The sequence below is a fragment of the Bos taurus genome, chromosome 25 (assembly GCF_002263795.3).
Source record: "Bos taurus isolate L1 Dominette 01449 registration number 42190680 breed Hereford chromosome 25, ARS-UCD2.0, whole genome shotgun sequence".
NCBI classification, from domain to species: Eukaryota; Metazoa; Chordata; class Mammalia; order Artiodactyla; family Bovidae; genus Bos; species Bos taurus.
Genome location: NC_037352.1, coordinates 40,725,942 through 40,753,444, shown reverse-complemented (window position 1 = coordinate 40,753,444; position 27,503 = coordinate 40,725,942). Strand labels below are relative to the sequence as shown.

The 27,503-nt window shown below is 66.3% G+C and overlaps 1 protein-coding gene across 2 annotated transcripts; it reads right to left on the bottom strand.

Annotated features, from left to right (window-relative positions):
* Positions 1 to 2,093: 2,093 nt before the first annotated feature.
* On the bottom strand, positions 2,094 to 27,453 carry TTYH3 (tweety family member 3). 2 transcript variants are annotated; one of them, XM_005225315.5, is made up of 15 exons: positions 27,130 to 27,453; positions 13,389 to 13,558; positions 13,112 to 13,223; positions 12,751 to 12,971; positions 12,359 to 12,454; positions 12,130 to 12,202; positions 11,769 to 11,844; positions 10,713 to 10,768; positions 9,984 to 10,076; positions 9,248 to 9,340; positions 8,339 to 8,475; positions 7,717 to 7,890; positions 7,205 to 7,280; positions 6,453 to 6,553; positions 4,961 to 5,048 (listed from the first exon to the last, which is right to left on the bottom strand). In XM_005225315.5, exons 1-14 carry the CDS (start codon positions 27,250 to 27,252, stop codon positions 6,485 to 6,487), a joined length of 1,569 nt encoding a protein of 522 aa, XP_005225372.1. In that variant the 5' UTR covers positions 27,253 to 27,453; the 3' UTR covers positions 4,961 to 5,048; positions 6,453 to 6,484. The 2 variants fall into 2 exon arrangements, with proteins under 2 accessions (XP_003587896.1, XP_005225372.1); XM_003587848.6 differs by lacking the exon at positions 6,453 to 6,553 and having other exon boundaries at positions 2,094 to 5,048.
* Positions 27,454 to 27,503: the final 50 nt, after the last annotated feature.

Below are 27,503 nucleotides of genomic sequence, written 5' to 3'. Positions count from 1 at the left end.
ATTCCCGGGCGGGCTCCTCCAGCAATCTGTCCTGCCCTTGTCTTTCATCCTCCGAGGACTCGGCGCCCCCTGCTGGACATTTGCTGTCCTCACTCCTGAGGATGCCCTTGCCGCCACTAGCCCATGCCTCTGCTCCAAACAGGCTCACAACCTCTGCCGCCCCCTCCCCGATGTGGGTATCCACAGACCCCCTCGTCCTGGGGCGATCGGGAATCCTATTTCATGGCCAAACTCTCCCACACTGCTCCTGGGGACTTGGTGTCAGGGACCCTTCCCGTATCCTTGGCATCTCCTTCCCCAACGACCAGCAGGCAGCCACACGCCCACCCGGTCTTGGCTGCCACTCCACCCAGACCTTACCTACCCTGTGGCCGCAGCATCCTACCTTGCCTCTGCCTGCTGTCTGTCCAGCTCCCATTTCCTGACCCCACGGGACCCAAGATTCCTCGCCCCTGGAGGGCTTGACCTCTCCTGGCTGAAATCTCCAGGTTCAGTCACGCCCTTGAAGTCACCTTCACTTCCCTTGGCCTCTCTTGCTTCCACATCTTCTCTTGGCCAAATCTGCAGCCTCTGACCTGTTGCATCCGGCCCGCTGCCCGCTCACTACCCACACCTGGGTGTCTGGAGGGGCTGCCTTCCAGCCTGGTGAGTCTCACCTGAGTTCCAGACCAAGTGCCTCAGGGGCCTTTGGGAGGCCCACTGCCCCTCACACAGCAACCCCACTTCCTCTCCAGCCTCCTCTACCTCGTAAGACCTTCTGCACCCCAGCCCCAAGCTGCCCATATGCTCTTGGCCCAGCAGGAGGGGCCACACTCCTGTCTGCAGCCAACCCCTCACTGGGACCGAGGTCCCAGCCCCTCTTGGTAACTCAGGAACATCACTCCTCCAAAGAACTCTTTCCTTTTCCCGAGTGCAGCCATCTCCTCTGCCTACGAGATCATCACCATCATAGCATTTCCCCATCTTCAAACACACACACACTTCTCTGGGCCATGCCCCCTCCAGCTATAGCAGGGTTTTTCTGCCTTGCAGCTAAACTCAAGAGGAGAATCAATTCCTGTTGTCCCCCCACGGCACTGCAGAAGCACAGAGCCTCAGATGTGTTCCCTCACCTTTAAGAGCTTATGTAACCTGGGCCTCTTTCCCCAGGAATCAGGCAAATCGGAAACCAGTGGACCAGGCTGCTGATGTGTGCTGGGGGCAGAGGCTCTGCCCAGTGGCCCTGCCAGCCCAGGCACCCACGGGGGTGAGAGCCAGAACCTGGGTGTCTTCCATGGAGCCTCGCGGCTCCCTTTGCCTACAGGTGCACCCGGCATGGGAGACAGATTTTCTCCTGGGAAAATGTGCCTCCCCCAATTCCACAGGCCCTGACGATCTTCCTGTGAGGTGGGGGTGTGTGTCTTGCCACCCTGGGTCATGTGCCCTTGGACAGCACTGCGCCTTCCCCAGCCGGCTTCTCAAATGAGAACAAGAATGATCCTTCCTACCTCGGAGGGCGGGGGTTGGGTCCCTGCTCAGGCCACTGATAAGGACTCTGGGGAGGCGCCCCAGGAACCGGAGCCCCGCCTCGGGTTACACCGGGGGACTCAGGAGATGTTCCTGGGGACACACCATTTGGCCTCTGCCCTCCTCCAGCAGCCCTGCCCAGGGCCAGCTCTGTCACCTCTCCTGGTGACCGGAGACGGGGACCCTCCGCACAGCAATTCTAGTCTCCTCAAGGCCTCTCCAGCGCAAGATGTACAAATAGGTCTTTCAAGACTAGAAACCACCGCTCCCTGCGCCAGCAGCTCCGCCCACCCGTGTCACACCCCGCCCATCGGACCTCGCCCCATCAGGCCCGCCTCCCGGCGAGGCCCCGCCCACCAGGCCCTCCTCCCAGGGGGCCCCGCCCCGTCAGGCCCTTCTCCCCGCCCACCAGACGCTCCTCTCCGCGAGGCCCCGCCCCACCCTTCTCCTCACGAGGCCCCGCCCACCAGCCCCCGCTCCCCGCGAGGCCCCGCCCACCAGGGTCCCCCAGGCCCTAGTGGCTCCCGCACGTGGCCGCCTGGCCACAAACCTGGGAGGGTGCCAAAACAACTCAGGAATAAGAGGCCTGTTTTTTAAAATTTGTTTATTTTAAAACATGAAACCCAAGCTGAATAGAAACCACAGAAATTACATTGACGAGTTTTAGTATTTGCCAAGAAAAATAAAACCCCCAGCGAAATAAAAATCAAACCCCAAACCATTTTACAAAAAAAAAAAAAGCTTAAAAAAAAAACCACACACACACCCAGAAACACAGCGACAGCACATACAGCCATGGCCCTATGGAAGTTTGGAGAATGCCAAGCGGTTCAGGCCTCGATCCCCGCTCAGAATGCTAAATCGATCTTGGGTGGTGGGGGCAGGGACCGTGGAGGGGGAGTCTTAACAAAATAACTTGGAGAGATATATGTAACAAGTATAAAGTGGTGTGGCACACAACCATTATGGTTTAAAAAAAAAATCCCGCACAAGAGGCCCCGGCCCCTGCTCGTCCCCCTTTTGGGACCATCACCCACGCACCCGCTCCCCGGCTGGGCAGGGGTCCTGGGACGGGGAGGGATTGGCGCTTGGACTGGGATTGCATAGTGAGATGGGGTGGACATGGAGGGGACATCCGATCAGGCCAGGGGACCTGGGGACCGGGAACGTGCGCCTGCCCGCGGAGCCCCATCGAGGAGGGACCGGCCTGGAAGCCCTCCTACCCGCGGAGCCCCCGGGGCCCTCGCCTTCTCATCCACGCGGTCGGGGACCACCGCCCGAGAAGCAGCAGGGCCTGCGGCGGGGCGAGGACCGCAGGTGCGGGATGTGGAGGCCCTGGGCCCGGACTGGTTAGAAGGGCCTGAAAACAGAGCAAGAAGAAAACCAAGGGCGGGAGGCCCCCCCCGCCTCACCCGCTCAGGACCGAGGCTTGGTCTTGCTGCCCTTTCGACGTCCGCGTATTCCTTTGTGCACCATTGGTGACTGGGAGGAGCTGGGCGGGGACTCGGGCGGGCGGGCACGCGCACGCGCACTCGCAGAGCTACTCCAGCAGGTCCGCCACCGGCTCTCAAGCTTCTACATTCACATTTCGGTGGCCTCGCGGCCTTTGTGCTTCTGAGCCGCCCCCGGGGCAGCACAGTTGGCGCTCCCTCGGGCCGAGGCAGAGGCAGGGAGGCTCCACCTGGGCAGGGGCGCCCAGAGAAAAACTGGGCAGTTGGGCTGTGGCTCTGGCCTGTGGGGGGCCCAGGACAGGGCACTGGAAGCCCCTCGGTGAGGTTTGGCCATGCGCCAGGGCTCAGATGCGCGGCAGGGGGCACCTCTGTTTGCCCACTCACTGCCCCCTCTCCCGGGCAGCCTCTCCCCTGTGGTTAGAGGGCCAGGGGCCACTGCAGTCTAGCCTGGGCCCACCCATCCTTTTGGTCCCAGACACCAGCACACAGAAGAGACCTTGGAGAGAGGGGAGGCGGCTTCTCTGCGGGCCGCCTTAGGGAAGGGGCGCTGCCCTGCCGCTCCAGGGGGAGCCCCCCACAATGTCTGTAAACTGCCGGGCCTCGCGGGCGCCGGCGGCCTGTGCCCCTGAGGGGCGGCCCTGTGGCTCTCTGCTGCCTCTGGAGGGACACAGGCCAGAACCGCACCTGGCCTCTCGGTGGCCAGCTGGCTGGGCGGGGCAGGCATCTCCCCGCCTTGACCTGGGGACGGCCCCACCCTCTGCGGTAGGAAAACACAGCACTGTACACGAAGCCAAAAGCACCTTAGGAAGCCTTGCTCCCACTTCACAGGTAGGAGCCCGAGGCCACAGGGGCCTCGGTCCTACAGCCGAAGGGACATTCATTCCTGAGGACATGGTCCCTCGGGGGCAACACCTGCCCAGGGAGGGGTCTCCAGGCCCTCGGGCTGCCTCTTGGTCTTGACCCCCCCAAGCAGCGCCCCGAGAAGAAATGCCTTCTCCACCCCAAAACCCAGCCAGCTCTTTGGGGCTTCATCTCCGGCCTGGACTTGGCCTCACGCTCGTGGACCGTGGGGTGCCCAGGGCGATCTTTCTCTCGGAGGCTGGAGTGAGGTTAGTGGTTAGTCCAAAGAGGGGCGGCGGGGGCCAAGGGCACCGTCACAGCCGGCTCGGGGGCAGCTCCCAGGCCGGCCTGTCCTGGATGCAAAGGGAACCGGGAAGGGGAGGCAGCCGGCCTGCAGCCCCAACCGCCCTAGAGATGACAGATGTGGTTAGTGCAAAGAGCGAACTGGGCGGAGCTGCCGAGTTTCCGGGGGTGAGGGTGGGGGTGGGTGGCAGGGGGTTTGGCACCAGGAGGGCGGCCGGTACTAGGTCAGCAGCCTGGGCTCGGCAGGCACCTGTCTCCTGCCACCACGGACGGCCAGATGCCACAGGCGGGGGCTGCTGCGGGGAGACAGCGGTGCGGGGAGGGAAGCAGAGAAGGGGGTACCCCCTGGGAGGCTTCTGGTAACTGAGGCGGAGGAGCCTGGGGTGGGGCGAGAGAAGGAAGGACAGACGCTGCAGGTGTGCAAGGGCGCCGCGGGGGACTCTGCACACGGGAGACAAGCAGGCGGGCGCACACGCCATCGCTCGAGACGCCCGGCACCGAGGGGGGCACCGTGCCCGGCAGCCTGTGGAAGGAGAGGGGGCAGACGCGGCCCAGCTGTGTGGGGGGGCGGGCGCCAGCAGGGCGGAGGCGCGTGGGGGCCCAGGCAGCGCGAGCAGCACCCCCAGGTGTCCAGGCTTGTGACGGAGGAGAGGATGCGGGCCCAGAGCCCCCGCGTTGCCCCAGGAGGCAGGCCAGGTGTCTGTCTCCGCACCCCTACAGGAAGGGAGGGCAGGGTCGAGTGGCGGCAGAAGCCCCCACGGCGGGCCCGGCGTACGCGGGGAGGGTCCGGCAGGTGGCCATGGGTGCAAGCAGGGAGGCTGGCACGGGAAGGAGCGGGGCGATTGGCACGTGGGGCGGGTGGCGGCCGGGCGTCTAGTGCCCACTGCTGCTGGACTCGGGGCGAGGCTGGCTCGTGGCGAGGTACTTGGCTCTCATGCTGGAAGTGTACTGGAGGGAGAGAAGGGGAGGCCGCCGGTCAGCGAGCGCTGGGTGCGGCTGGGCAGGGCCTTACGGGCTGGCGCAGAGGCAGAGCGGACAGCCCCAGGGGATGCGGCTCTGGGGAGCCTGCTGGTCCAGGCACGGTAGGCGTCCGGAGCCCCGTTCCCCAGGCCCAGGAGGAGGACCGGCCCCTCTCCCAGCGAGGGGAGCCCATCAGCTCCCGACCCCCATCTCGGGCATGGAGCTGGAGCGTGGGGGTGCCCCCTGCACCCCACACGCCCAGGACCTGAAGGCCCCATAGCGCAGCTGGGCGGCTGGGAGGAGCATGTCGGCAAAGGCGGGGCCAGGTTGTGTCCAAGGGAGGGTGGGACAGTCCCCAAGGACCCAGATCGCCAGGGTCAGAGTCACTGGAGAGGCGGACCTGCAGCCGCTCTGCCCTGGCCCCCAGGGAAGGAGCCGGAAAGCCACAAAGGCCCCTGGGGCCCGGGTGACACTGCCACCCACTCAGGTGGGAGCCAGACTGTGGGGCCTGGCAGGCCACAGGCACGGACGGAGGCCGCTGGGGGTGGGGACAGCCCACCCATCTTGGCCCTCATGTCCAACCTGAAGTGTGAAGGGCTCTCTTGCTATACACACATATGCACACGTGTGCTCAGAATGAACACATGTGGAAGAGATGTGTGCTCAGAGCAGGCGGTGTACAAAGGGCCACACGCCCATCGTGGGGACAGAAGCCAAGGTGTGTGCCTAGGCTGCCAGCGGGAGGGAGCCGGCCCTGTGGGCACGCACCCCGCAAGCCCCAGGTGCCCACCGTGCGGGCATCAGGATGGACTCTGCCCCCTGGGCTCGGGGAGCCCTTCCAGGACTCCTGGTGGGTGGCCACGGAGGCGAGCTGGAGGGGGAAGGAGCAGCGGGCACTGGGAGCCGTGTCATCATTCCAGGGACATGCAGCGGGGGTTGGGGGGCAGCTCAGAGCATGGGAGGAGCCGTGGCGGGCGCCAGCACTGGGCGAGGGTGGCTGTGGCCGTCGGCATGCGTGCTTGTGCACGCGCACGGTGACGCCTCGAGGGCCGGGTCTGCTGCCCCACCTGGGGCTCCAGCGCTCGGCCTCCCAAGCCCAGGCACCCAGCACTGGCGAGCACATGCTCCCAGGCCCGGGGAGACGGTCTCCTCCTCACGGAGGACGGCATGGGCGGCGGCCACCTGCAGCCGGACCAGGCGTGAAGAGGGGCTCTGCAGGAGGCTCGCTGCCCCTGGAGTGAGGGTGACAGCCCAGGGCCAGGGTCACTGAGACCCATGTACCTGCGCTGGCCCTGGGGCCTGCCGGAGCGGGTGGCAGTGAGCAGTGGGCATGAGGTGCAGAGGTGTGGGCGGGCAGGCGGCGCAGGGCGGGGGGCCCAGCTGGGTCAGTACCTGTCACTCTGAGGACACGGCCACCACAGCCTTCAGGCACTGTTCAGGGGCTTAAACTGCCAGCCCGTGTGGCCGCCAGAGTCCAGGGCGGCCAGATAGCGCTAGGAGAGTGCGGGGCAGGAGGAGTGCAGGAGAGAGAGAGAGAGAGGGCAGCCTCAACGCCAGGCGAGGACCAGCCCGGGGCGGGCCGCCGGGAGCCCGCGCAGCCCGGGGCCAGGGCAGGCCCGAGGTCAGTGCCGTGACGCGGGGCCCAGTGGGGCCACTGCACCAGGGGGCGTGTGTGTCTGAAGCCAGATGGCCGTTAGGTTCTCAAGCCTGTTCCTGGAGGCCTGCCACCTCCAGGAAACGCTCCAGGACCCCTGGCCTCGTAAGGGGCTTTCTTTGGCACCAAACCATCCTAACCCCTTTTTCACATCTCATTCCCAAGACCAGAAGCGAAGCTAGAAGAACCCAAGACCAGGCCCATCTGGAAGAACCTGGGGGGAGACCTGGGTCGAGTTCAGGAAGCTGAGAAAGCAGAACAGGGCTCAGGTAGGCGGAGGTGCCCTGGCCTCCTGGAAGAGCTCGCACGCACAGGCCACTGGCCCGCCTGAGGGCCCCGGCTGGGGCTCCCCCTGCAGCCCCGCACCGAAGGCTCCGGGCAGCCAATGGGGCCCATGCCGCCCGGGAAGCCACCGCGGGCATGAAGCGGCGGGGCGGAGCCCCCACCCTGGCCTCGGACCCCCCACTCCAGCTTCTGCCCCGAGACTTACTGAAGGCGGCGGGGACTCGCGCCCAATGAGGGGGGTGTTCTCACAGCGAGGGTTCTGGAAATTGGCATTCTGGCTCCTGAGGTGAGGAGAGGGCCCTGGGTCAGTGCGCTCACCTGGGAACCAGGCAGACCCCATCCCACAGATGGCCCGCTAGTGAGCGCCTGGGGTCCTGAGCCTAACACACAGAGAGGGGCTGCGAGCACACGCACGGCCGCCTCTGCCCGCCCCAGCCCGGCCGGAGCCTCGCCCACCCGCCCCAGCCCACCACGTGTCCAGGCCTGGGGCCCTTGGCCACAGGATCCCACGTGCTGACCACAGACTCTCCGTCTAACAGTGGTCCCTGTGGCCTCCACCCAAGGATGTGGCAGCAGCAAGCACTCAGCCCGGGAGCCCTGCCCCGTGTGCAGGACCGTCTCTGCCCTGGCTCCGCCCCTCGCCCAGGCACCCCAGGGCAGCGGCCCCACCCTGAGCTGCCTACCCAGTGCCCGCCGCGCTGCGCGCGCCCGACTCACATGTACTCGGTGACCGGGGCGTTGCTGACGGTGTGGGCCGCGGCTGGGATGCTGGCCTCGCTGCCGTAGCTGCTCCCGCAGCTGTACAGGCTGGGCATGTGGACACGATAGAGACTGTCGTGCGCCTGCCGCGGCCCTGGGGCGGCCTCCTCCTCCCCGTCCTCGTCGGGGCCTCTGCAGGGAGGGACACCGGCGCAGGATCAGGCCTGATGCTGAAGCGGGGCCACAGGCCAGAGGCCCCCTCTGGGGCAGACGTGCCTACTTGCAGTCCTGGGTCCGCGGGGCTGAAGGCTCCCGGGACACGGGGGTGCTGCCTGCCTACTAAAAGGTGGGGCCGGGGCTGTCCGGGGGGCACAGGGGCCGGTGCCCGTGGACAGCCCCAGTCTGCAGGACGGGGCTCAGGCAGGGACCCTGCCCCCGCCGGCTGCTCACTCACCCGTCTCCCAGGCTGGGGGCCCTTCTAGGCCGGGCGTGAAGAGGGAGTGCCCACCTCAGACCCATCGGCCTAGTGGTGGCTGCATAGCCCCGGGAGCGTCAAGGGGCGGGGACTGCACCTTGGGGAGTCGCGGAGGCGCGGCCCCTGGCGCCGTGCGGCCCCCCAGGCGGGCCCAGGAGTACTCACCTCTTTTGCTGCCAGGTGTGCGGGACGCTGCAGACGACGGAGCTGAACATGAGGGCCGTGACAAAGGAGAAGAGGGCCAGGTAGATGAGGCCCTCGACGCCGTCGTAGCAGAAGCCAGTGAGGGCCTGCACGTAGTCCTGGGGCCGGGCGGGGGAGAGAGAGCGGGAGACGCACAGGGTGAGATGGAGCGCGTGGGCCTGAACCATGCCAGACCCAAGGCAGGCAGAGGCCCCGTGACCCGCCCCGCCCCCGCTGCCCCCTCCAGCCCCTCCCCCAGCCGCTCCCCCTCCTCCGCCCCTCCCCCAGCCGCTCCCCTCCTCCCACCCCTCCCCCAGCCGCTCCCCCTCCTCCCACCCCTCCCCCAGCCGCTCCCCTCCTCCCACCCCTCCCCAACCGCTCCCCCTCCTCCCCTAGCTGCTCCCTCTCCTCCCCCAGCTGCCCCCTCCTCCCGCCCCTCCCCCAGCCGCTCCCCCTCCTCCCCAGCTGCCCCCTCCTCCTGTCCCTCCCCTAGCCACCCCCTCCTCATGCCCCTCCCCCAGCCACTCCCTCTCCTCCCCTAGCTGCTCCCCCTTCTCCCGCCCCGCCCCTAGCTGCTCCCCCTCCTCCCCCAGCTGCCCCCTCCTCCCGCCCCTCCCCCAGCCGCTCCCCCTCCTCCCCAGCTGCCCCCCTCCTCCTGTCCCTCCCCTAGCCACCCCCTCCTCATGCCCCTCCCCCAGCCACTCCCTCTCCTCCCCTAGCTGCTCCCCCTTCTCCCGCCCCTCCCCTAGCTGCTCCCCCTCCTCCCCAGCTGCTCCCCTCCTCCCACCCCTCCCCCAGCTGCCCCCCTCCTCCTGCCCCTCCCCTAGCTGCTCCCTCTCCTCTCCCAGCTGCTCCCCACACGGCCCAAAGACAGCTCTGGGAGGCTCTCACCAGGTGCAGGCTGCGGCAGTCCACCAGGGCAGTGAGATGCTGCAGATTCACCTCTGTGCCGTTCAGCACCTCCTGAACACGAAGCAGGGGGTCCTGGGGGGTGGGCACCACGAGAGGTCAGCACAGCGCTCAGGAAAGGGTGGCGAGCCAGCCAAGGCGTCCCTCCACCCCTCACCTGCCAGCAAGAACCCCTCCTTGACTGCCCCCCAGCCTTGGCACAGGCCCTGAGGACCCTGTGCTTTGAGAAAAGCTTTGAGGGCTTTGAGAAAAGGTGACCCCCCAAATCTGTGCCCTGGCCTTGGGGGGAGGCTGAAGGCGTGAGGACAGGGGGGAGCGTGGGGCCCACAGCGCCTGTGCACACGCCACCGCTGCGGGCCTGCACTGTAACGGGAGCAACAGCAAATACGCATGCGTCTCCCGACATGGACCTTAAGACTGTTTTAAGGAACAGTTTAAGACAATGAAAATTTTCACAGTATCTTAAAGGACAAAACATTATCCAGAATACTCTGAGCAGTATGACCCTGGTGCTATAGTGTGTGTGTGTGTGTGTGTGTGTGAGCATCACTAAACCTACCCAAGTCCTTGGGGGCATGAAGGGAAGGATGGAAGGAGGGGAGGACCAGATCCCCGGCAGGGTCCCCCAGGAAGCACCTGAGCAGTGACTGCACCTGCCTTCCTCTCAAGGTGACGGGAGGGAGCTCGCCGGCTCCAGAGCTGGCCCCCAGCCCCTCACCTTGGTGGCAGGATGCTCCCACGAGACAGTCTTCAGGAGCTCAGCCACCACGTCCTGCATCTCCACCAGCGCCTTGTGGCTGCCCGACAGCTTCTGCTCCACAGAGAGGCTGCTGAGTCCCGTGCGGGTGGGGCGGCCCGTCTTCCTCCCCGAGGTTCCCAACCCCCCACGGGGCAGGCTGGCTCCAGTGCCAGCAGCTCCCGCAGCCCAGGGCCGTCCAGCCCGTGGGGCCCCGAGCTCCTGAGGTGGGACGGCTGTGCCCAGCAGTCTGCTCTGTGGGACACCTTTCCTCAGCCCCCAGGATGAGCACACAGAGACAATACAGACCAAGGAAAGTACAGCATCTTTAAAGTAGATACGCAGTCCAGAGGACCCAGAGGGCCACACGGGGACGTGGGGTGACGGGCAGTGGGCTATGTGGTTTCCCTTCAAATCCACATCGGCCCAGACAGTGACTCCACACGGTGGGCACAGGACCCCTCTGCCATGGGACACTCCCAGGCTCCTGCTTTGCCCGGGAGGCATCCGGCTCTGTCGTAAAGGGCAGCCCAGGAGATGCAAGGTGCCCAGGGACTTGGAGGCATTAAGCAGGCCACCCTGAAAGGCTTGTCCCCACCAGAGTGGGGACCCCAGGGGCCCTGACGAGGTGGGGGGCCTCGCGGTCGGTGGGCGTCTGGGAGTGGGGGCCAGGGCACCAGATGCTCTGCAGAGGCAGGGCTGAGCTCTCACCTGCTGGAAGGGGTTGGCGGCGTGAGGTGAGCAGGCCAGGTAGTACTGCAAGATGTCTGCGGAGAGAGGTGAAGGCGGCCCAGTGACTCCGGCTGTCTGCATGCGCTGTGTGTGTCTACATGCCCATCTGTGTACACGTGTGTGTGTGTCCACGTCTGCGTGTATGCTGAATGTACGTGTGCTTGCTTGTCTCTTTCCGTGCATGCGTGTATCCGTACGCATGTGCCTGTGTGTGCATGTCCGAGTGTAGGTATACCTATACTCAGATGCTCCTGTCTGTACACACAGATGTCTACGTGTGCACGACTGTATACGTGTGTTGCACGTACTTGTGCACGTGTCCATGTCTGTGTGAGCGTGCAGCTGTGAGAGGGAAGTGGTCTCCAGGGAGCCTGGGGCCAGGGCCCAGACCCTTCTGCCCTGAGCCGTATTCCTGCAACGGGCACAGTTCCCTTGGAGGGCTGCCTCATCCCTCCCCTCCCTGGGAGCAGCAGACAGGCCATGGTGGGAGGTGGGGGGCAAGGAGTCAGAGGTCAGCTGGGCAGGCATCTGCTCACAGACCAGTTGGGCAGAACAGTTCTTAGGCCAGAATGTCACCCCAAAGAGGGTGCAGGGGGCCTGCCTGCTCATCCCCATTAAAACAGGTGTCCATCGTGTCCAACACTCAAAGACGGGGATTCACGCACAATTCTGATTTTGCAAACCTAGGGGTGCTGAGCCCAGCCAGAGCTGAAGAAAATCTGTACCCCAACCACTTAACCCTGGCCCCGCCCCACGCTGTGCCCTCTGGCCCCTCTGGGGGGCTTTCTGGGGCCCAGCGCTGGGCGGGCACTGGGAGCGAGGCCTGGCACAGCCCAGGGCAGCCTCTCCATGCCGCATCTGTACTTGGCCCTGAGGTCTGGGCTCCCATGGAGCTCATGTTGGAAAACAGAAGCGAGCACGCGCTTGGCGCGAGCCGCCTGTCCAGGGAGCCGGCACGTGGCCTGACCAGACGGCCTGTGGCTCGCGGGCAGGAGCGGGCACTTGCGAGTGGTTGGGACTCGACCGCAGACTCACCCCCGCTCAGCACGGAGTGCTCCTCCACCATCCGGGTCACGTAGGTGTCGGGGTCCACACAGAAGTCACTGGAGCCCTGGGGTGGGGGCAGGCAAAGAGGATGGGATACCAAGCTGGGCCCCTGAGCCCTCAGCTCTCAGGGATGGAGCCTGGCCCCCCAGCATCTGCGTGTGGCTCAGGAAGGTGGTGCGGCTCTTTGGGGCTGGGGGGTGGGGACTGACTCGCTGTGTGCGTGTGACCGATCCCCTGCCTCTCAGGATCCCGGTGTCCCGCGGAAGAGAGCAGGGAGGTGAATGTGGCATCCCCACCCCGTCCCCATGCTCCGCCAGCAGACAGGCACCCCCGCCCCTCCGTCACCTACCACAGACACAGCCAGCTCCAGGCCCAGGGCACCCCAGCTGATGATCAGGGCCAGTACCCCCAGCAGGCAGACCCTTGGGGCAGAGAGAGTCGGTTGGCACTCTCCAGGCTGGGGTGAGGGCTGCGCCCCACACCAGGCTGGACCCGAAGACGAGGGAGGGCGGGTCAGGGCTGACCTGGGGGATGGGTGCCACAGCTGCCTCAGCCCCCGCCTCAGGGCCCTGACTCACCCTACCAGGATCCCCTTGGAGCTGCGGATGAGGCCGACCAGCACCAGCAGGCAGATGGCCACGTCAAGCAGCAGCAGGCCCAGGTAGCCCAGCCACCTGCAGGGACACAGCACGCCTGGGCTGGGCACGGGGCCAGTCCCAGGGTAGGAGCAGGGGGTGCTGGGCAGAGCTGGGCAACAGCCTGGGGCCCAGAGGAGCGTCCACGGGCAGTTCTGGGTATGGAGATTGGCCTCTGACCTTGTAACAGACGTCCCCATGGGGGACTCCTGCCGGTGACCACCAGTGGCCCAAGCCCCTCCCCCAACAGGACCTCAGGCATTGGGAGCTGGAAGCCGACCGGCCCAGAGAGAGGATCGGACACCAGCGGGGGCAGGCAGGAGAGGGGGACGCACCTATACCAGTCGTAGAGATCCACCTGCTCAGCCAGCGCCTCCAGCGACACGGCTGGGTTCCTCCAGAAAGGGATGGCCGCCGTGTAGCCCAACAGTGTCTGCAGCAGGCCCTGCAGCCGCTGGACCGCCCGCAGGGGCTCTGGCCGCGTGGCCAGCTGCCGCTCCAGGCTCTGCAGGCTGGGCTCTGCCGTGCGGTTCAGGGCGGCTGCGGTGTCCCACACCTGCTCCAGGTTGGAGGAGACAATGAGCCGGGGCTCCCGCACTCTCCGGCACACGCCCACGTCTTGGTCTCACACACATGCACATCCACGGGTGTAGGAGCAGGAAGAGGCCACCCCCACCGACCCATGCGGCCACTCACGCGGTCCTGGACCCCTGCCACCGTACGGTTGGCGTGGCGGAGCGAGTAGGTGGCCCGATGGATGCCGTCACTGGTCTCCCCGTTGCCATAGAACCCCACGGCGATACCGGCGCTGGGACAGGATGGGGCCGCGTGAGGTCGCGGGCCTGGGGTCTCCCCACGGGACTCGGCCTGCCCGGCCCCTTCCAGCCTGGCCCCGCCCATGCCACGCCCGACAGCCCCGCCCCTTCCAGTCGGACCACGCCCCCGATGGCCCCGCTGCGCCCCGCGCGCTCACCTGCAGACCAGCGTGGCGATGATGACGCACCAGGCGGTGCAGCAGCAGTCTGCGTCCAGGTGCTCCTCGCTCTTGCGCCGCCGGCAGCACAGCCAGAAGGAGTAGAAGAGCAGGAAGATGAGGTCCAGGGCGAGGCAGGCCAGCGCAGCGGCCCCCAGCAGCAGCAGCGCCTGAGAGTGGTGGGGAAGCAGTGTTGGAGCAGGGGGTCCCAGGCTGACTCTGCACCCAACCCCAGGAGCGGCCAATCCCACCGGTGTCCCTGGCCCAGGGGCCACAGGTCCCCAGCACCTGAGTGATGTGCCTGTGCTCATCCTGACCTGGGACCCCAGACTCAACGTCTTTGTTCCTAGACATCTGGGCACGGTCGAAGCCCCACTTGCAGGGGTCAGGTGGGCAAGACCATGGGATCACCTCTCCTAACCCCTCCCAGGCCTTCTCTGGACACCCCTTGGCTGCCCTTGCTGCAGACAACCAGCCGTCAGGGGGACCTGGAAACACCTTTCTCATCTCTTAATTCTCAGCGGTGTGGCAGAAAGCCTGGGCAGCCATTGTGGGGTGGAATGCCCCAGGCCCACCCACCCCTGCAAGGCCTCCTTGAGACCAGAAGCTCAGCCACTGAGGCACTAGGACTGCTGGATCACAGCCCTGGTGCGCAGGGACTGTCTCCCGGGAGATGGTTGCCAGGCAACAGATGGAGGATGGCACTCCCTACCCTCCCAGGAGCCAGCTGGCCCCAAAGGCCTCCTGCCCGGCCCAGCACCCCGGCTGACCCTCACACCCCAGGGCAGGGCTCTCCCCTGCACCCCCGGCCGTGGTCCCTGAGGGCTGCTGTGCTGTTTGGGGGCCTCTGTCCTCCCTATGAAGTACAGAATGGGCACCTTCTTGGGAGAGGCCAGGGCACCAGTGAGACTGCAGCATAGGTGGGTGGGCCTGACAGGACCTGACCACCTGCTCACTGGCTGGGCGGCGCAGGAAGCAGCCTGTGTGCTGGCTCCAGAGGGGCCGCCACTCATCACGGTCCTGGGGGCTCACGTTAGAGGGACTCTGAGGCCAGGCGGGTAAGTTGTGTTCAAGATCACACGGGGACACCAGCCAGGCCACAGCAGGGAGCCTCTGGTGGCCATCAGGGGCCTGCCAGAGAGACAGGTGCCAGTCACGGGGGTGAGTGCTCATCTTAAGGTGCCTAGCATCGGCTGCAACCCCCACCCCGCCCAACGCTGCCCACAGCAAACTAAAGGGTGCTTGGAAAAGCAGTCTTGTGGGTGGGCTCTGCCCGCGCATGCACAAGCTGGGCACCAGGCACAGGGGCCGCGGATCCTGCAGGCCCCCTCCTCACCGGTCAGATGGGTCACTGCCTCCATCCTGCCTGCAGGCTCCTCCCCTAAATCCTCAACCAGAACCCGCCGGCAGTGAGCTCCCGACCCCACGCCCTGCCTGCCTCAGCTCCCAGGATTCTGCAGGCCCCGATGACCAGCCCCAACTCAGCCCTGCGTTGGCAGCAGCCACCACCCCCTCCTCCCCCAGCAGGAGGATACCCTCTGGTCCCCAGCAGTCCTCTGGCCAGCTTTCTGCTCCACCGACCTCGTACCTCCTCCTCTCCTGCCTGACCCCACCCCACCCCCAATAAGCACATCTACACACGTCCTCTCGAGGAAATCCTTCCGGGGGTGAGGAAGCCAGGGATCAGGGGTGCAGGGCAAGGGGCGCCCAAGCTGGGGCCCTGAGACCACCCAGCCTGGCAGCGAGCGAAGCCAGTGTCTACAGGGTCATCAGGACTCATCAAAGAGCTCGCAGGCCTCGACCACAGCTCAGGCGGAGCCAGCACCACCCACTCCTGTCTGTCCTGTGATAAGCGTGACTGGCCAAGCAAGACCCCAGCACCTGGGACGAGCCTGGGGTGGGGCTAGGGTGAGGGGGCACCGCTCCTGTGGGAAACGTGGTAGGTGCCAGGGCCTGGCGGGCCACCAGCAGACACAGCCTCTGTCTGCGGGGCTGCCACGCTGGTGGAGGAAGCAGACACCGAGGCCTGCAGGGTGTGAGCCGGGGACTATGGAAAACCCAGGAAGCAGGCCCAGCGGGAGCAGCAGCGCAGGTCAGCGTGGACGCAGCCCAGTCCAGCGGGCCAGGGAAGCACGCTCCGGGCAGAGGCCGCCACAGCTGACCGCCCAGAGGGCACTGTGCCAGGCCGGGCGCTCAGGAAGCGCTCCGGGATCTCCTAGGCTTTGATTTGTCTTTTTTATTGTTGTTACTGGTTTTCTTTTTTTCCTTTTTTTGGTTTTCCTTTTTAAACCACGAACCGTACCACCTTTATAATTACAACACAAACCCAGAAACGTGTTAGTAGCTCTTTTCAGCCAGGCGTGGGAGGCGCCTGGCCCGCACCCAGCTCCGCCGCGTGAGTCCCAGCGCGCCTCCCTCCCGCAGGCCCGCTTCCCCTCCTGGGGACCGACATGCCCGCGCCCTCCCTGGCTGCCACGTGATCGCGGGAGCCGGGCGGTGTGCGCTGGAGCTGCAGTGCCCCAGGAGCAGAGGTCAAGGGGAGGGACGCCCTGGGAGTCGCCACCAGGAGGCCGAGGACCGCCTGCTGCTGGACAGGGTGGAGTGGGGGGCGGGGGAGCTCCTGCCCAGGCCAGTGAGCGGCTGGGCCCGAGGGGCCCCGAGTATTGGGGTCAGACGCTGCTCCGCCTGGTACCAGGAGCTGACCTAGTCAGTGCCCCTATGCCTCAGTTACCCTGTGAGTAACACAGAGGCAGGGCAGCACCGAGGAGGGCGTGAGCTCACAGGTGTAAAGGCTGAGAGCAGCGCCTCCATCGGGGAGCCCCCCGGGGTGCCGCTCCCACGCCAACGCCGCCCGGGAGGCTGGGTCCCCACTGCCAGAGAGGAGTCCAGGCCGCTCACGGACAAGATGAGTGTGTGCCTGCTCACGCCCACACACGCACGTTTATGCCCGTCCATGGCCACACAGGTGCACACGCTCCCTCGTGCCCACACACGCACACTCACACCCACACGCATGCACGTGAAGGCGTTGTCCTGAGCCCCAGCAGCGGCGGGCGCAGCAGCCTGCACTGGAAGCTCTGTGAGCGTGGACGGGCCTGGATGCTTGTCACAGGCACAGCTGCCTGCCGTGGGCCCTGCAAGCCACAGCCCTGGGGGAACAGCCGCTTCCCGCCCCCGCCCAGCCCCACCTCACAGAGCGGAGCCCACCTCCAGCGCCAGGAAGGCCTGGTCTGGGCCGTGAGAGTGAACGCCTGTCCTGGGGCTCAGAGAGGGACAGCTGGGGAGGAGGGTGACTTCCAGAGGCTTCCCTGGGGACAGCAGAGACCCCGGGGGCCAAAGTCTCCCCCTCAGCCCAACACAAGGAAGCCAACCCCTGCCCTCCTGTCCGTCTGCCCAGCTCCAGAAGGCCCTTCCTGGGTGAGGGCGCTCCACCACTTCTGCGCTGGGCCCGTCTGCCCACAGCCCCCTCCTCCCCCGCCCCCGATGGGTGCTGGAAAGGCCTCGCTAAGCTCATCAACCTGGCTGGGGCGTTGCTCCCTCTGGGCCTGAGGCCTGGCCTACAGTGAACACTCAGAAACACGAGGCCCCTGCCCCCCACCCGAAGCTCGGACAAGACCGTTTCCCCTTGGATGGGGCTCGCCTTAAACCATGACCCCCCCCGCCAGGCTGCTGGTGGGGCCCCCTGTGCGGCCCCAGCAGGTAGGCTGCGGGGGCCGAGGCCAGGACAGCCCCCCTCAGTCCCCTCAAGGAGGTGACAGCATCCTCCAGTTGACACGGGGTGGGGCCGGCCCTCGGGGCTCAGGGTCCCAGGCCCCTGACTCAAACAAGCCGGGCCCACGTGGGTGCAAGGGCCAGGGCAGGGCGGGGGCGCCTGGCCCCGGGCAGCAGCCTCCTCCAGCCCAGGGTCCCAGCTTGCCCTCTGCCCTCATCCTGAGGCCAGATTCCCAGAGAACAGCCTTCCGCTGGCACTCCCGCGGGTGCCCCTCCCCTCCAAACCGCTCGGGGTCCCGGCTGAATGGGAAATGTTTGGTCAGCATCTGGTCTCTGACCAAATGGAATTTTCCATCTGTGATGGAAGTGACGTCAGCACGCGGCCAGGCACTAGGGATCCTGTCCTGACCGCGGGCCACAGGGCTGGTGTCAGCACCTGGAGCGTCGCAGGCTCGCTGCGAGGCCTCGGCTGGACACACATGCTCCCACTCCTCCAGGCCCTGCAGCTGCCGTTTCTCAGCCCTGGACCACCTGGCCCCTCCCAAGGCCCTGCAGCCCCTACCATAGGGCGTGTCCACCAAGGAGGCCTGGGCCTGGCCCTGTGTCCACACGTCCCACGGGCTGGGGGCCCCCAAGCCCCCACGCGCTCTGGAGACGCCCGACGAACCGGTGCTTGGGGTCTGAACTCACTCCGTCCAGGGCGGGCCCAGGCCCATGTCTGAGGCCTACTGGGCGAACCAATGAGGCCTCCACCTCCAACAAGTCCTCCCAGCGCAGCAAGGGGAGCAGGGCCAGGGGCCGCAGGGAGCGGTGGGCTGTGTGTGCAGGTGGGTGGTCCCAGCAGGGTGCAGGGAGCCCCAGCTCAGCCTCAGGCCGGCTGGCTGCAAGGGGGGGGACCCCGGCCAGGCCTGTGAGGGGAGGGCCACGCAGTGCCACCAGATGTTAATAACAGAAGCCCCTGGCATGGCGCTCAGCTCCACTGCAGACGGAGAGCATGAGGCTGCGGGCCTGTCCCGTCCACTGCCTGCCACTGGCCTGCTCCTTCGGCACAGCCTGGACACAGGCTCACAGCGTCGGCCCAGCTGCACTGAGGTGCCCCAAGCCAGCAGGCTGGGAGGGCCGGCGCGCCACCCTGGGGCAGCCCTTCTGTGTGCCACCACACAAGGCAGGTCCAGCTGGGCGTCCTGGTAGCACGTGGCCTGGAGGCCTGCGAGGGGGCGTGCCCCACGCGGTGAGCTCGGCGGAACCGCGGACAAACTGCCGGCGAAACACCCGGTCCTCCCACCACACAGCCACTGTGCCACCCGGCAGCTGACCCTGAGAGCTGGCCGGCCCGCTCAGCCCTCTGCAAGCCGCCACGGCCCGCAGCCAGGCTGGGAGACCCTCCCGGGCATTCTGATGGGAAGTGGGGGCCTGCAGCGCCCCGCCTGCAGGCCCTGAGGCTGCATCCCTGTCACCCTGCCATCCCAGCTCCTGCCCCTTGGCCGGCCTCCTAGGGGAGACAGTGAGCACCCCGGGGCGGGCACGGCAAGCGAGACTTGCAGCCAGCAGTCCCGGGGAGACCGGGTGGGCTCTGGACGTCCTCCAGGTCACGTGGCTAGTGGGCGGGATAGGATCTCAGCCTGGGAGTATGACTGCAGCCTGAGGCCTCACTGCTGCTGGGTCAGGGTCTCTCCCTGGGCTGGAGCCCCCGAGAAGGCCACAGCCACCCGGCCTGCCCCCCACCACGCGGGCCCTGCCCCCCCTCATGCCAACACTCTCTGGGAGGTAACATGACCAGATGGTAAAGGGCAAGGCTCCCAAGAGGAGGCAAGTCCAAATTCCACCAGGGGCCTGTGAGCTCACGTGTCCACGCGCTGGCCACACCTGCCTCCCTGGGGCAGGGAGGCCGGACTCAGCACACACTGGGCCCTCGGCCCAGAGCTGGTCCCCAGAAACTAGCACACAAGTGTCCAGCACCGGGCCTTGGCCCTGGGGGCATGGGACCCCCAGACACAGCTTCTGCTGGGCTGGGCAGGCATCTGCCCGGATCTCCGCAGTGCAGAAGGGCTGAGGCTGTGGGAGCCAGACAGAGCAGGGGAGGGGCACAGAGGCTTCAGGGGGCGTCCCCTCAACCACCATCGTGGGGGTGGCGGGTGCCAGCAGGGCATGGTGAGGCGTGAGCACTCCCAGGAAGGGACAGTGAGTGAGGGCCAACCAAGGTCCAAGCTGCAAACCCGCACCCAGGAGGGCCCCTGGCAGCTGTGACCAGGCAGGGGATCAGGCTGAGCCTGATCCCCAACAGCGGAGCGAGGGCTCTGTGGGACGAGGTCGGGGCATGCGGGCGGAGTGGGGGGAGCCAAGGGACTCTCCAGCGCCTCCGGGGTCATCCTCCCTGGCCCTGGGACTGCCAAAGGCCCTTCTCCAGAGCAAGAGGCCAAGTAAGGGCGTCCAGGAGGCTGGCCGGACCCCACACCCAGGCGCCATCTGGGAACCCATAGAAGTCCTGGCTGGAGCCCTGGCCTGGGGAGGAAGGGGAGGGGGTCTCCTGCTGGGAAGGCCCCAGGCCACCTGGCACTGCCCACTCCCCCAGGGTCTGGGCCTGAGTGCCCTGGCAGCCCAGCTGTACCCATGGCCTTGTGGGTCCCCAGACCACCTGGGACAGAGGTGGCCCATCTTCTAGCCCAGGGGCCTGGGGCCAGTAGGACCCCCAGGGCCCCTCGCACTGACATAACGGAGGCAGGCCCGGAGCCAGCCCAGGCCTCCTGGGGAAAGTTCTGGAAAAGGCCCCCCTCACCTCCTGGGCCAGGCTGGGTGGGAGCTGAGCTGCCTGTGCGGCAACCCCACCCCCAGCACACTCACTGTGGCTCCCACACGCTGGCCAGAAATTAAAAACAGATTTTCCACCAAACCAGGCTTGGGTTTCACAAATTCCAGGATGGTGAGCTCGTGGCCCTGCCGGGAGCGCGGGAGGGGCCCAGATTTCGGCCGAGCCCCCCGACCCGGTCTGAGGTCCAGGCTGCCAGCGGCACCTCCCCTCCTCACTCACTGCACGGCCCGCGCCTGGGGACCGGCAGTGAAGAGGTCCAGCAGCGAGGGGCTTGGGCTGAAGCCGCGGAGAGACGCCCAGCCCAGGACCCCTCCTGCGCCCCCCAGGCCTGGGGCCACGTGCAGGGAGGCCGAGACCCCGCCCTCGCCCCGCCCGCTCGCGGAGGCGACACCGAAGAACCTGGCGGCGCTGCTGCCCTCGGAGCCGCGAGTGCGTCTATTTCCGTCCCGGCGCCCTAACGCGTCTCCCGACCCAGAGACTCCGCGCTCTCCGCCAGCCGGCCTGCGGGCGCCGGCCTCAGACGCGGTCAGGAGCTGCCAGACGGGCGGGCGCACCAGCGGGGCCAGACCGGAGCCCTCGCGGCCCTGGGCGCCCCGCCCCACCCCGGGCCCGCGTCAGCCCCTAGGGGTGCCCGCGGTGGTCAAGACCCAGGTCAGGGTGAGCGCAGCCAGAGCAGGGGAGCCTGAGGGTGGCACCGCGGCTGGCACTCAGAGGCAGACAGAAGGGGTCACGCGGGCTTTGGGCAGCCTGGCCTCACCCTGCGCTCTCAGCCCACACGGGACATACCCAGCCACAAGGGGGGCCCTGCAGAAAAAACCAAGCCCCGTGACGCATCTGCCCTCCGGAGCCCACCAGCCCCAGTGAGGGGACCCAGGAAGGGCTGGGGCACATGGGTGGGCATGCAGAGCCCAGGCCTGGAGTAGGGAGGGTGCGATGGGGCGGGGGTGGGGGGTCATAAGGCCCCACCCGGCCCATCTGCTCCCTCAGGCCTGGCCCAGGGGGTCACTCCACCCTCCCCTTGCCCTGTTCCCTGAGGCACACCTCACATCGGGCACCTGCCCAGCTCTGGGCAAGGACTAGAGCGGCCTCATGGGCAGCCGGCACCAGACGTAGGCCGGGTCCTGCCTCGGACTCTGGGCTGGAGGCCTGGGGGCCCGCTGCAGCCTTCGCAGCTGTGTCCACAGCACGAGGGACACGCGCTGCCTCGGCAGACGTCCACTGCCTGGGCCCTCAGGAGTCCTGCTGGGCAGGCCGCAGACGCAGTTCTGGGGGGCGTGTGCCATCCCCGTCTGCAGCAGGGACCCCGGGGCAGGCCAGGGCCCTCGGTTCGGGGGTGTCCTCCAGCAGTGAGGGGCTCCCCGCGCTGGGCACCGGTGCCTGGGGTGCGTCATCTGAGCCTCGCGTGCGGAGCAGGAGCCCTACTGCACCCCCCAGCACCCAGGGAAGCCCCTGAGGGCCATGGGTGCGTCCCCGCGCAGCACAGGGCTGGGGCGGGCTCCCTGCAAACCCGGGAGACGGCATGAGCGCAGCTGGGCTCTTCCAGGGTCCTGCTGTTCCCACCCCGCCCTTGGTCACATGCCCCCAATCCCTCGGGGGCCACATGGGGTGCTTTCCACATCTGTCACCCAGTCCCTGGATGCAGATTCGGTTCCTCTTCCCCAGCCAAGGGCTCGGCAGAGCTCCTGTGGCCAGTGGGGGTCTGGTCCCATCCGCTCCTGAGTCCTCCTGAACTGGAGTCAGTGGAAGGAGCCAGGGAGCCACCCAAAGAGCCTGGGACCCACACACAGGGCTGTGTCTGCAGGCAGGGGAGTGCCAGGCTGGAGCCGGAGGCTGCCTGTGGATTCCTGCTTCTGATGCTGGCTGGCCAGAGGCCTCAGTTTCGCTTCTGCAGGGGTAATGGGGTCCACCCCCAGGGAGGCCGTGTGGCTTCCCAGAAACATGCTTACGACACAGCCCGAGCCTCTCAGGGTCACGGACACCTGGCCAGAGTCTGATCCAGCGCCCCTGGTCAGAGTCAAGACAGCTGCCCGCCCTCCCTCCACGTCCCCGAGGCCAAGCAGCACAGTGCTGGGGACAGAACCAGGAGCCCCGAAAAGCCCCAAGATGGGGCCCAGCAGTGCAGACCCTAACCCTGACCCACACAACACCAGGCCCCTCAGCAGGCGCAGATCTGGGCAGAGGCAGCCGCCCCTCCCAGCACCGTGACCCTGGCCAAGAGGCACACAGCCAGAGTCGGTTTCACCTGGCAGGGGCTTCCCGACCCCACCCCCCATGCATGGGCCCTGCACCCCCAAAGCCCGGCGCACAGATGCTGTCCACACAGGGGGTACTCAGCTTCCACACCCCCCTTGGCGCTATTCCTTTGGGGATGTTTCCAGCACTTGCAGCCTCAGAATCCTGACCTGAGAGGTCATGGCATGCTGGGCAAGCTAAGAACCCAGGACCAAGGATGCGGTCCCCAGGCTCGATGTTTAAAAGCAGGTGACAACTTCTAGTCTCAGGCGGCACCCTCCCCGGGTTTAAGGCAGGGACAGACTCCAGCTGTAGGGACTTCTCCCTGTCTCCATGCTCTTTCCTACTCTCCAAATATTCCACGAAGGTGTCTTGGTTTCATAAACTAGAAGAGAGGCGAGAGACGCAGGTTGTAACCAAAGCAAATTTCCTTCTGAATGTGGGGACGATGCAGAGAGGGCCAGCCTCGCCCGCGGGCACATGCAGACCCAGCCTGAGTCAGGAATGAAACCAAGGTGCTGTAGTCTATTTGAGGAGACCACCAGCCCCAGTGGGGCCCCCAAGTGGCCCTCCAGGCTGGGCTCACCCCCCACCCCCCACTACCCTGGGCACAGAGAACTCCCAGCTCAGGGGCAGCACTTTCAGACCCAAGGGACTCCCTGGGCCGAGGCCCAGGCTTCTCTCTGCTTCCAGGCCTTTGCGTGTGCCTAGAACACTCCTCCCCAAGGTCTCAGCCACCTCAGGCTTATCTTCAGGGTCTCAACAGGAACATCCAGGCACTCAGGGCTTTAATAGATAAACGGGCCCCACACACTGGGCTGGCCTGGAAGGTGAGCTGGTGTGCCCACTGCATACCACACTCCAGGTGAGTCCTCACCCTCTGGGTATTCCAGGAGAGGGAGCTCCTCCTACAGGAAGCCTTCCCTGACTGCCGGGCTTCTGCGGGCCTAGTCGACCTGATCACAGCCCCACCACACCAGGCTGCAGGCTTCTCTAGCTCACAGGTTCGAGCCTCTCCTGAACTAGCAGAGGCAGTGAGCGAGAATGAGAGGGACAGAGGGCAGAGAGTGGGTTTGAACTCTACCTCAGGACACAGCGGGTGTGAGAGGCTTGGGAGAGAGGGGTTGGGAAGGGCTGGTATAAGTTAAGGGGGCAGTTCCCCCCAACTGGAACCAGAAAGAAAGAAGAAAGTGAAGTCGCTCAGTCGTGTCCGACTCTGCAACCCCATGGACTGTAGCCTCCCAGGCTCCTCCATCCATGGGATTCTCTAGGCAAGAGTACTGGAGTAGGTTGCCATTTCCTTCTCCAGGGGATCTTCCCAACCCAGGGACTGCAGAGTCTCCCACATTGTAGGCAGACACTTTACCATCTGAGCCACCAAGGAGAGCCCAGAGAGATGGTTAAAGCCACCCAAGTGGGTCCACCTTCACACAGGTGGGAAGCTACAGAGCTGGGGCCCAGGCCTGGCGCCCCCAGCCAGGCACCCCCACTTTAGTCTGCAGAGAAGGCAGGCTCTGAGACCAGCCCTACCCCCGCCCCCGCCTGCAGCCCTGGCCTTCACTGTGGACTCCAGATCGGCCTCAGGCCACTCCAGGTCACGGGCTGTGCAACCACCAGGAGGCCTCCTCCCTCCTCCGGGTGGAGTCCTCCCCCTGCATCCCACCAGCAGCTGCCCCCGGGGTTTGGGGAGTCCTGGCACCCTGGCAATAGCCCAGCCCCTGGGGAGTCAGACCAGCAGCCAGGCAGGCGGAGGCTGTGGGGTGGAGCAGCACAGAGCAGACCCCAGAGTCCCTTCCGCCCACTCCCAGCGCCTGCCAGCCCACCCGTCCCAACAGTCCCCAGAGAACCCACCTTCCTGCAGTCTGTCCACTCAGCAAACATCATGAGCCCCTAGGAGGCAGATGGACGGGCCACAGAGTCCCTCCTCTCCGGGATGGAGGCCTTGGGAACATGGGAGCCCAAGACCCTCAGTCCCCAAAGTAACTGCAAGATTTTAGGGTGCAAAATCCGATCTGATTCTGGCTCCTCGAGGGGCAGGAACAAGAGGCCTGAGGCAGGATTCTGGTCTACCGCCCACTTACCACTCACAAGAGCTGACTCATCAGAAAAGACCCTGATGCTGGGAAAGGCTGAGGGCAGGGGGAGAAGGGGCAGAGGATGAGATGGTTGGATGGCATCACTGACTCACTGGACATGAGTGTGAGCAAACTCCGGGAGATGGGGAAGGACGGGGAAGCCTGGCATGCTGCAGTCCATGGGGTCACAAAGAGTCGGACACGGCTGAGCGACTGGACAACAACCCACTCGGTGTGTGATTCTGGGCCAATCTCCTCTTTAAGCCTCAGTTTGCTAATCTGCACAATGGAAACAGTTATGCTCACCTTCCAGGCTTGTATGAGAAAAGGCTAATGAGAGCCCCAGTGAGCACCCCCACACAGGGTTTGGCCCTGGGGTTTCCAGTGGGTTTCACCGGGCTCCTGGCAGTGGAAACAGCAGAGCACAAAGGCTGGTCTCCCCAGGCCACACCACCCCCGCTCCTGCCTCAGGCCCCACCCTCCCCCTGGATGGCCTCAGAAGCAGAGGCCCCTCTCTGCACAGCAAGAAGAGGACACCAGGCCCCTGTAGCCCAGGTGGGCACCAGGCACAGACGGGCCCCCAGGCTAAGTGGGGCACCCCAAGTCAGGAGGACAAGGGGTTCCCCGTCTGCCAGCGGGACAAGGGCAGCTGTCCCCGCACAGCTACGAGTGCTCCACCAGGGGAGGCAGGGGGAGGCCCCAGGCGCGGCCCTCGCCAGACCATTGCCCACCTGCCCAGGAGGGGAGCTCCGTGGGCAGCACAGCCGGCACAGAGTGGGAGCGTGGGGCCCTCACATCCCTCCCAACCCTGCAAAGGAGGCGCCCCTGCCCAGATCTCAGGATGGCATGGGAGGGCAGGGGCAGGCCGCACGCCCAGGCCCAGCTCGCTCCACAGCCCCGAGCCGGCGGTGGAGGTGGCGGGGGATGGAGACAGGCTGGTTTCCACACCGTGAATTATTCAGTGGTTAATTCTGCTCCTCGCAGAGGAGGCGGGAGAGAGAGTGAGTCAGAGCCCTCCCACAGCAGGGCAGGAACAGCGCTCTCGGAGGAGGCCGGGGCACCAGCCGTGGTCCTCTCAGGGGCAAAGGGCCCTGCAGGAGGCCAGGCTCAGTGGGGGTCGGGGGGCCCGGCCACCACATGAACGCCTCCACTGGCCAGAGGCATCGGCCTCTTGCTCACTTCCCACTGCAGGTCCAGGCAACTCAGGGGGCACCCTTAGGAGGGATGGCGGCCAGGTCAGCCGGGGTTGACAGCGTGTGCAGGTGGCAGCCCACGGGCCAGCGGGAAGGCTGTGTGGCTCACAGACACCCCAGTGCCCCTGGAGCTTCAGGACTGACGACCGGCAGAGAACTTCCTAAAGTAGGTGGCAGCAGAGCCTCGGGGACAGGTGTGGCAAAGTCACCCCAGGGGAAGCTCTGGGGGTGTGCAGGAGCAGTCACCCCACCCTGGTCAGCCCCACCGGGCTGGCCTTCTACAACACGGGCGTCCAGTTTTGTAAGAATCCTGCTGCCTTGGACATGCCTAGGCCAATCCCTCGCCCCCTTTCTAATCTGCTTAGAAACAGATCAGCAGGGCTGGGGAGCCAAGCACCGGGTAAGCGCTGTGTGTGGGGCGGCAGGCTCCCTGCAGAGCTGGGGTGCTTCCGGTTCTCCTCCTCTGGGCAAGGGAGGCTGTGAAGACAGAGCTCTGAACAGGGGTGACTCGAGCCTCGGATGCTGGACGCCTGGGCCGTCTTGCGAGCAAAGCCGCTCCCCCTACTCACCCTAGGGCTCTGCATTCATCACCAAAGAGGAACTCAGACATGCTCTGGGTGACCAGGAACCCCAGTCACTGGGCCTGTGGAATCCGGATCCCCAGGCAGGAAGGAAGTGTCCACAGCCTGGTGCCCTGGCCCGCACTCAATGGCACTGGCATAGTGGTGGGGGTGGCAGTGGGGCTTGGCACGACCCCAGACCTAGGGCTCCACTGGTAGAGCCTGGTTCCTCAGGGAGAGGGCTGCAAAGGGTCTGTGCCCACCCCCACCCCACAAGCTCTGCCCAGACTCAGCCCCTTTCCAGCCTCCCAGCCTGAGGCCCATCTTTTGTCCCTGTGGCCAGGCCTCCCTCCGTCCCTCCCTCAGGGCTACAGGCAGTTGGATCTCCGGGCAGGCACTGTGTGTACACTCCATAGCTTGGTCCAGGCAGGGGGTCATTACCAGCCAGGGAGGACTGGCATCCACGCAGACCACTCACCCACTGAAATCTTGGCAGTGAGTGGCATTTCCCGGCTGGGGCTGAGGGGGCCAGGACTCCCCTCCTGGCTGCACCACTGCTCTCAAGCATGGACGTAGTTTCAGAGCCCTGGGTCCTCTGGGTCAGGGGCTCTGCGGGCAACACCCACCGACTGCCCCTGCTCAGGGGCCTGGGCAGACACACTGACAGCAGGCAGAGGGGTCTCCATGGAGGGGAGGGAGGCGGCTCCTCCTACCCCAGCAAGGAAGGAGGGTCTTAGCGACTCCAGAGGAGAAGGCTAGAATCGGGAGGAGGGCTGTGGACCCTCCATGCGGGCTGGGGGGGGTCCCCTTAGATTCTACAGCAGGGGAACCCCGTGACCAGGAGGAGACTCTCCAGAAGAACCGGGTGCTGTGCCCCACAAGGAGGTGTGGGCCATAATCCTGGATGCGGGGTCGGGGGGAGCCTTTAGACCCTAAAGGAGGAGGGGACCATGACACTCGGGGGGAAGAGGGCCCAAGGTTCGCGGAGGAGGAGGGGGCCGTGACCGCCGGTAGGTGACAGGAAGACTTTAGACCTTGCAGAAAGCGAGGGCCGTGACCCTGGGAAGGGGGATCGTGACCCGCGGGGAGGGGGGCCGGGATCCTCGGAATGGAGGGGCGGTGACCCGGGACCGGACCCGCGACCCAGGGAGCCCGCGTCACCTGCTGGTAGTCGCTGTCCTCGGGCCGGAACTGGCTGCTGGTGGCCTCCCAGTGCAGGTCGAAGTGGGGCAGCCGGTGCAGAAGGCTCACCCACCAGGGCGCCGTGTAGCTGACCCCGGCCATGGCGGGCCGGCCGCGGGGGCGCGCGGCCGTCGCGGGGCTCCCTGGCTGGCCTGGGGAACGGCGATCAGGGGCCCGCCGACCCCGGCCTGGCCGCCCGCATCGCCCGCGCGCTCCTGGGCCCGGCCCGGCCCGGCTCGGCCCGGCTCGGCCCGGCTCGGCTGCGCTCGGCTCCGCTCGGCCGCCCGCGCCCGCCGCCTCTTTGTTCGCCGCCGCGGCCGCCGCCGCCGCCGCCTCCGCGCGCCCCCGCCCAC

What these genes read in the sequence shown, in the direction of transcription:
- TTYH3 (XM_003587848.6), bottom strand. Translation starts at nt 27,252, where the DNA reads ATGGCCGGGGTCAGCTACACGGCGCCCTGGTGGGTGAGCCTTCTGCAC. An exon ending in AGGACAGCGACTACCAGCAG is followed by an intron (nt 13,559 to 27,129) that starts GTGACGCGGGCT and finishes CACCACTCTCAG; the next exon opens with GCGCTGCTGCTGCTGGGGGC. An exon ending in TGGAGCTGGCTGTGTCTGTG is followed by an intron (nt 11,845 to 12,129) that starts GTAGGTGACGGA and finishes CCCCCACCCCAG; the next exon opens with GGCTCCAGTGACTTCTGTGT.